General features: G+C 36.3%; 1 protein-coding gene across 3 annotated transcripts in view; it reads left to right on the forward strand.

The window, feature by feature from the left end:
- LOC106692545 (Ca(2+)/calmodulin-responsive adenylate cyclase) overlaps nucleotides 1–8,877 on the forward strand; it is a 378,170-nt gene that overhangs the window by 244,369 nt on the left and 124,924 nt on the right. For all 3 annotated transcript variants that reach the window (XM_067050281.1, XM_024360585.2, XM_067050282.1), the window contains exon 3: nucleotides 3,737–4,059. In XM_067050281.1, coding sequence (XP_066906382.1) covers nucleotides 3,782–4,059 — 278 coding nt within the window. In that variant the 5' untranslated portion in view covers nucleotides 3,737–3,781. The remainder of the gene's footprint in view (nucleotides 1–3,736; nucleotides 4,060–8,877) is intronic.

Genomic DNA, 8,877 nt, shown 5'->3' on the forward strand with positions numbered 1-8,877 from the left:
AAAAAGAAAAAAAAAAAAGAAAAAAACCAAACGTTGGCTCAATAAAATAGTATAATTCTACTATTTTTGACCGCACCCGGACCATATTCCTTTCATCTTTACTCACGGTCAATCAATAATCTTACAATAGTTTTTTTTTTGTGTTTTATTTCCTTAATTATGTTATTTTGCCTACTTATTCAATTACCTATGAATATATCTTTTTTTTATTTTATTTTTATACCAGATCGGCCTGGTGGGCCAGACATGGTTTATATAACTTATATTATATATTTTTTTTAACAGTTCATTATGAGGGTGTATAGTCACACAAAAGACACCCCTAACTTTATACAATGTTTGTTTTTTTTTCGGCCAAGACTCCCGTTGGAGGCCTATATACTGCCTAACCATGGTTGGAGGTCGAAGTTCTTCATTTTGTGGGACCGCCACTCAATGAAAAAAAGTCAACGTCCCAGGCGGGATTCGAATCGGCACCGCCAATAGACATCAAATTGGTAAGACTGTGTCTTAACCACTGAGCTATGGGCGGCCCTTATACAATGTTCTTATTAAAATAAAAAAAATAATAATAAAATAAATAGATAAGAATAATGCTTCTTAATAAAAGAGGAAAGTAAAATTAATAACAAAAAATAATGATATTGGTACACTTAAATAAAACAAACAATTGCCTTCTAATATTAAAAGAAAGAAGTTAATTTGAAAAAGGGAAGAGAGAAGAAAAGAGAAAAAAATAATAATGATGAATAAATAAAATGAATAATAATAATAAGTAAATAAGTAAATAGGTAGTGTGACTATGAATTAATTTTATATATACTAAAAATTTATAAAAGAATGTCTTGCAGCAGTCTGGGCTACAGTCTTCGCGTTGAGGTTGGGTTTCCCAGGTTGTAGTTCACTGCTCCTTTAACTGTCGGCAACTGGGAATGGAACTTCATGAACCGTTTTTTTATGTGATCCTCTATTGACTCCATATGTATGTATCTTATTTTCCACTTCTCTCATCACTTTATTTTATTAATTCCTTTCTGTAAAATTATTAACTTTATGTCATTCTATATTCATTGGTTGTTATCTTTTTCTGTTCTTAGCCCTGATGAAGGCTAGAAACTCTAGCCAAAACGTTGGCACGATTAAATAAGTTACATAAACTTATTTTTGTTTTATTTTGACCGCACACCAACCATCTTCTCCTCGTATAAGTCATCCACGGTCAACTATCTCTCATAATAATAAATAGTTTTCTTTTACTATTTTGTACCTTTATCGACCGCCACCCGACCTATCTTTTTACAATCTATTATAATTGTTATTGTGTGTGACATTAGTAAAGGATCAACTCGTTCAAGTAATGCATAGCTTATTTTAAAGCCACTTGTTATTATGCTGATAGTTAGAAGTCGATGTAAAGCTATTAGTTGGATAGTCGATGTTGACTAAAGACCGCTGCTCGAGAGGGCAATTTATTTTTGGACGGGGGGAGACCTGGGGCCGGGGTCAACGATCTAGTCCCCGTCGACAACTCAGCTGTTTCCTTAACCTCTTGTAAAGTATCGATACAATCTTGAATTAACGATTTTACATACAATCATCGATATAATCTCAGTGTATTGAAGAACAGACCGAACTCACTCATCAATCACTCACAAAACGGACTATGAAGCCGAAAGCTTGCAATAAATCTCAGTTGCAAAAAAAAAAAACCAAAAAAAAAAAAAAACCGTACTCTAAATGATTTCTAAAAATAAAAATTTAAACGGAGAAGATAGTCGGGAGTGCGGTCAAAAGGGGGGGGAGGGAATAAATGTTAAATTGCTATCGTTTCGCCCCACTTTGTAGAGCTTCATCTGGGCTAAAAAGATAGAAAAATAATTAAAAATATTTTGACATTGAAGGATAATAATATACAAAAAATAAAATTAAGGTTGGGTTAAAATTATCTAAATATAATTGAAAAGAAAATGATGAACAAAGAGAAGAAATAAAAATAGATATAGTATGAAATAGACACTTAATTAATAGGTTAAAACAAACAGGAGATGTAATAAGACGTAAAAATAGAAAAGTAGATATGAGAAAAAAAAGTCATATTCTGTCTGCATATAACCTTATATATATATTTTATATATATATACATTAGTTATAAGATACGTAATTATGATGCTCTTCGAACACTAAATCAGCAAATCTGTCTTGACGCACTCCACCCTACGTTTTGGTCTACGTAGGGACAGTTACCCCTCAGACGTTGACCTGTTTTGGTGTTTATTAAATATTTAAGGATACATTCGTTACTCAGTCATACAATCTTAACACCCACCTTATTCGCCCTAATGTTGTCACCTGAATAATATTTACCGAGTCCAGTCCAGGGTAGTCGCCAATGTAAAGCCTTCCTAATTCTCCTCGTTAACTTATCCGTTTTCGATCCGAATATTTCTTTTACTTACTTTTGCAGGTTTTTCCCTAATTGGGTTGCCTGTCTATGTTAGAGCGTCCCTCCACTTGTCTCTATCCCACCGATCTTCCTCCTCAAGTCCCCTACCGGTCTTGTCCTCCTCCTCGCAGTCCTTCCACCGGGTTAGGGATCTTCGGCCACATACGTTCTGGCATCCGCTGACAGTGCCCATACCATTTCAGTGTGCTCCTTCCAATCCTCTCCGGAACTCCTTCGGTCACCCCTGCTTCTGATATCCTCATTCCTGATTCTACCCAGGCGGGTAATCCTCAGGCATCCTCCAGAAATCCATTTCTGCTGCTTGTAGTTTGGAGTCGAGTCCTGGGTCAAGTGTCTAGATTTCTGCGGCGTAGTTAAGTGAGGGCTCAACAATACTTTTAACAATTAACCTATTGTTGTCCGTTGAGATGACCGTATACCAGAGGACTGGGTACAACATTATAGTCAACCTTCTTGTCAGACCAGCTCTACTCCTAACCTCTGGTTCCGACTCACCACCCCCATCTATTGTCGACCCCAGGTATTTAAAGGATTCTACCTTCTTACATATACATCCATTAATCTGAAGGTCCGCGGCCTCTTTTGCAGTTTACTAGCAGGTATTCGGTCTTATCAAAATTTATTTGTTGACCGGCTGTTCTTTCTTCAGGGCCTTTTAACTCCTTCAACGCTTCTTTCGGGCCATCTCTGCTATAGTGACCACTGCTTGGTCGTCTGCGCAGAAAAGGGAAAACAGCATTGATATCGGCTATGTTCTTCCCTTCCCATTGCGTGCTCCACTCCTTTACCGCCTGTTGTAAATACATTTTTAACAGGATTGGGAACATACTGCATCCCTGCTTAAGATTCTTAGATGCAGAAAAAGGCTCAGACAAGTAAGAGCAAAGCTTCATTATGTACTCATCTTCTCTGTGCAGACTGTGATTCCCACGTCTTATGCCTTGATACACTGTCATAAGCCTGTTCTAGGTCTATTAAAGCTATGTGTACAGCTCTTCATTCGTTTTTCTATGAGCTGCCTTAGGACAAATATGTTCTCCATACATGACCTGGCTAAAGTGAAGCCAAACTGTTCCTCCGGGGTAACAAACTCCTCTTCTAATTTACCCTTCAGAATTCTTCGATTACCTTTGATACTGAACTCTAGACACAGATCCCTCTATAATTTCTGAATATTTCTTTTAAATACAAATTTTATTAATATGTATATTCATGTTTATAGAGTTAAGATTTATTGTATATAATTATTGTAATGTTTCCACCTTGTTGCAGAGGACAGACGATGACGAGAATCAGAGAGAGCAGGCGGAGGTGAGGATGGACCACACGGTGAAGGCGGCGGGCCGAAGGAGCCTGGTGGAGCGGCTGTGGTCGCGGTCCAGGTTCGAGTCCCCCGAACTCGAGGCACTCTACCAGCGCTACACGTTCAAGCTGCAGCAGAGCTCCGTGGTGAGCGCCGTGAGCCTGTTCCTCATGCTGACCGCCCTACAGGCCGCCATCTCCTTGCTGTACACCGCCCGCCTCAGCCCCCACAGCGTCTACCATCTTCTGCACTCCCTACTCTTCCTCATACTCCTCCTCTTCCTCACCACCAGGTTAGTAATCAATTTTATAATAATACAACAGTTAATATACTGGGTTCAACAAAGGTTAAACGTTGTTCCATTTTTCTTTCTAAATAACAGATAGATCTCAGAATTAAATTAATTGAGTCCTTGTGTGTAGTCACATTGTACAGCTCATTTATATGTAAAATCCACCCTAACAACATGATTGGGAAATCGTTTCCGAAAGTAGAGTTTCAACGGCTCAACAGTAACATCAATAAATGACCGACATGCTGAGATTCACCAAGCGCGAACAGTCTCTCTGTCAAGAATATTGAAAAATCTCTAAAAATGGGTTGTACAATACCATAATACAGCCATCTCTGATATACTCTGCTCTAAAAGGTATCCTAGAAAGCAAAATCGAGATTTGAACAGAAAATCTTCCGTACAATTACAGGCCTTAACTGGGATCAGAACCTTAACATACTGTAGAAGAAGAACTAACACTGAACTGCTTGGTCAGTCAATATCTCATGATATGAAGGCAAGTAGGTTAAGATGTGGCTCGAAGCAATCCATCAGAACACCTTTACAAAACAATGATGCCAGCATAATTGGCAAGAGACCATGTGGGAGGTCAAAAACTAGATGGATGGACTGAATAGACAAAGGATTCGATACAGAAAACTGGAATGAAATTGCCCAAGACAGGCAGGCATGGAGAAGCCTGGTTCGGGCGGGCAAAGATGTACCAAGTCTGTTGAGCCAACCATTATTTTTTAAAATAAAAATAGACTAGTGTCAGTAAATAAAGGGAGTGTACTATAAAGGTACTCATGATCTTTAGTTTAACATGTTAAATGGAAAAATAATTCCTTCCTATGTCATGTTAAAACGATATAACATATAACATGGTTGAGGGTCTGTTACTAGGTATGTTAAATGGAGAATGACGTCACGCAACAGACCAGTTGAGCTCGTCACCATTTTGTTTGTTGTGTTAGGTTACTTGCACGTAGTTTTTGTTTTGATTGTGTTAGTATTGTTTTGGATATTTTTATAACTAATAAAGCAAAGGATGACAATAATAGTAATGAATCAAAACATAGAAGTAAACAATGACATGAAGTTTTGGAAGAAAAGGTTATAAAACAAGTTGCCCAGAAAATCCGCATAGAGCTCTTAAACATTTAACATGGTAAAACATTTTACATTTAACACACCATGACTACCCCTTGTTTAAAATGGATCTATTTAAAACTAATAACATCATGTTACTTGATTTAACTCGGGTGAAAAGTCAACACTGTAACAAAGTTACTTGATTTAGATTTGAGGTGTTAGTTTCTTTTTTTTTTTCTGTTGTATTTAACAACATTTTCTTCAGTAACGTTTTGGTTTTAGTTGGGGTACTTGATTTTGACCACCAACTCCTCTTCCTCTGTGGGCCGGCAGTTTTTTAACTCTTTTCATACTTTAAGGACAAAATATTCAATAATACTAAATGAGGCCCTTTTTCTAAAACGACCGTTGATCAGGTCTTACATAAATAAGAACAACCTTTCAATTCAAACTCAGGCCGTGGTAAATAGTTGTGTCGATGATAGAGGGCAACACTTCGTTTGGTAGTACAATAAAAGAACCTTGCATTCCGAATTAAAATTATTTAGAATAGTTTTTCATGCATTTCTTTCTTCCTTTTTTTTGTTTTGTAGAAAATTTCATTTTTTAATCGTTTTGAAAAAAATAATATTCAAGCAATTTTCAAGTTATATTTTCCTAAATTTCGAAAATTCAAGCGATCGCAGTGTAACACAAAAATCATAGCAGATGTTGGGAACCGAAAAGGTTTCGACTTCATGCCCGTAGGAACTGCAATATTCTCACATCTGCAGTGAAGTACCGAAAAAACTCTGACGAGTATTCAGACCGTTCTGGGCAAACCTGTCAAGCTCACCCCCACTTCCAATCGCCGAAGTGCTTCTGCAACAACGGGGTGAAAGATGATGCTCAACCTGTATGAAGGACATAACAGGGAACTGGTAAGTCATGGACATTGAAAAACTTTTAATGCTTTTTTTTTTTTCAAAAATACATTGGCCTAAGCTGCTATTCAAATATATATAATTTACAGTTGTTGAGCCTTTAAAATAATTTAAATATTATTGTATGGAGTCCTGGGTTAAGTCTCCCAAAACCTATACTGTGCACACTGCGTAGAGGTAAGAACAGTCAGTAATGGTTGATGGAATAGACACCAGGGATATTCATGATCTTTAGTTTAACATGTTATAGCGTGTTAAATGGAGAAATATTTCCTTTTTTTACCATGTTAAAACCATATCATATTTAACATGGATGAGAGTCTGTTAGTTGGTCTGTTAAATGGAAAATGACGTCACGCAAGAAACCAGCTGAACTAGTCACCATTTTGTTTGTTGTATTAATTTAGTTGCTCGTAGTTTGTGTTTGGATTGTCTTAGTATTGTTTTGGATGTTTTTATAACTAATAAAGCAATGACTGACAATAATAATAGTGTAATGACAGTTGTCCATTATCTTGATTCTCTTCCTCACAAGTTAGAAGATCAACTAGGCACTCAGTGGCCAAATTTTCACACAACTTCCTCTGTTTACTCAATTTAAGCTTGTTGAAATAAATTACTATAATCAAAACTTAAAAGTAAACAATAACAAGAAGTTTTGGAAGGAAAGGTTATAAAACAAGTTGCCCAGAAAATCCGCTAGTAGCTCTTATGCATATACCATTTAACATGACTTTAAATAGGGCGACTCACATTTCTATACTTATAACATTTAACACATCATGAATATCCCTGTTATGTATTCTACTTTTATACTCTGTAGACCCAATCCTTGAAAGAGGTAGCTAAGAAGGGTGCGGTACCCATATTCCATTCGGTTATAGTTCGTGTAAGAGCCGCTGGTTGTCAAAATGATTGTATTGTTAGGACCCGTTGTCCTAACGGCTTCTACATCTGCTGTTTTGTACCCTTTGCCTTCAACAGGCTCAAGGACACAATTTCCTTCCTGGAATGGTCCTGGAGCACATTATGTTAGTAATAACTAACCTCTTGCAATCTTCACCATTTAAAATAGTTCTAAACTTGGTGTGTTTGAACAGTATACAATAATTACTTTACTGCTTCAATTAGTTAAGTTAAAACTGATTTTTCTTTTAGATTATAAAAGTACAAATGTGTAGTATTGTATCGGGGATTCTCTAAATAAACTAACTAGTTTTACTTATGTTTTTATATGAATTTAATATTTTATTCTTATTAAATTACTGAGAGACTTAGAGTTAGGATAACAAGCATCTTATATTTACCAAATGAATAAAAATACTTTTACTAAATACATTTCATGAACTTATATTATTTTATTTTTATCGATAATTATTCTTAATTATCAAATAATGTTATGCTGATATTAATTAGTCTAATCACGATATACGTAAAGGAAATAATAACAAATATAACATATAATTATAAGCTTTAAGTCCACTATTATTATTCGGTTGGTTTTCTTGAAGCTATTATAGTTTGTTCCACTAAAAGCTCTCTCCTCCATATATTATCTCTCTAGCATTGGCTAATATATATTATACTATATATCAAGATGACCCTGGCATGCTATATACCCCATTGTCCGTTCTATGGTAAGGCCGGAAACGGACGGCAACGAAATGGCCTCCACATCCTTTGCTTTTCTGAAAATGTTTCTCTTCAAGTTGAATTACGCCTGTATCTGGTAGTACAAGAGCCGAGAGAAAAAAAGGCAGTTATCTCACCCTAATTTTTTATTACTTTAATGAAAACTATGCATAATTACAAGTAAAAACTTATGAGTCTGCCAAGTATAGGTAGAGGAAAATGGCGCCTGTTTCAAAACCTTTAAAAAAAACATTAATTTTTCATTCGGAGCTCTACATCATAAAAACTACCAACAACACTAGAAAATCTAAAAGAACATAATTTAAAGAAAAGTAAATTTTCTGAAATATTAGCCCTAATAGAGCTATTTACGTTTAATAGTTCTCAAGATATCTGGGGCTTCCTAGTAAACCCGATTAGTAAAATGCACAATGGTGAGCACAATCTGCAAGTAAAATCCTGTTGATTATCACAGCCTTTTGAAGTGGAATGTGGTCTAAGACAGGTTGACCCAATTATCCTCTCCTGTTTAATATCGCTCTCCAAGCAATCATGAATAGAGCAGGAATAAATTAGGAAGGAACAGTATTCACAAAGATGGCCCAAAGTTCTGGCCCATGCAGACAACGTTGTCATCATCGGTAGATCCCTGCAGAGCATTAGGACTGCTTTCGAAGCGATGGATAACGAAGAAAAAGGATGGGCCTGCACATTAATGGGGGGAAAACAAAGAGTATGCTGTTGGGTAAGAAGCCTCTGGAACAGAGGCAGATTCGCCTTGTAATGGGCCCCTATGATTTCGGAGTGGTAAGAAGTTTTTCTTACCTTGGCTCTATTATCAATGAGAACTAGGAAGAAGAAGAAGAGCTTAGAAGCAGAATTGCTGCTGAAAATAGAGCTTATTTCTCCATTGTAAGGTTAATCAAACTTAGTCGGTAAGGTTTATCAAACAGTCCTTGCTGTAACGGCTTTTTTAATTCTGAGTTTGACCACCATTTGCGCTGTAACCATTAGGCGCTCGATCTTCCAGCGAACAGGTTCGTTTTTATTCTTCTTTTTTGTTTCCTTTCCCCTTTCTTTATTTTACTCTTATTTTCTCCACTTTTATCCATTTTCCTTACTCGTGTTATAAGTTTTGTTCACTATACTTATAATTTGCCTCTTTATCATCTATTATTGTTACATA

Source organism: Halyomorpha halys, unplaced genomic scaffold, assembly GCF_000696795.3.
Source record: "Halyomorpha halys isolate HHAL.00 unplaced genomic scaffold, Hhal_1.1 Scaffold60.1, whole genome shotgun sequence".
Lineage (NCBI taxonomy): Eukaryota > Metazoa > Arthropoda > Insecta > Hemiptera > Pentatomidae > Halyomorpha > Halyomorpha halys.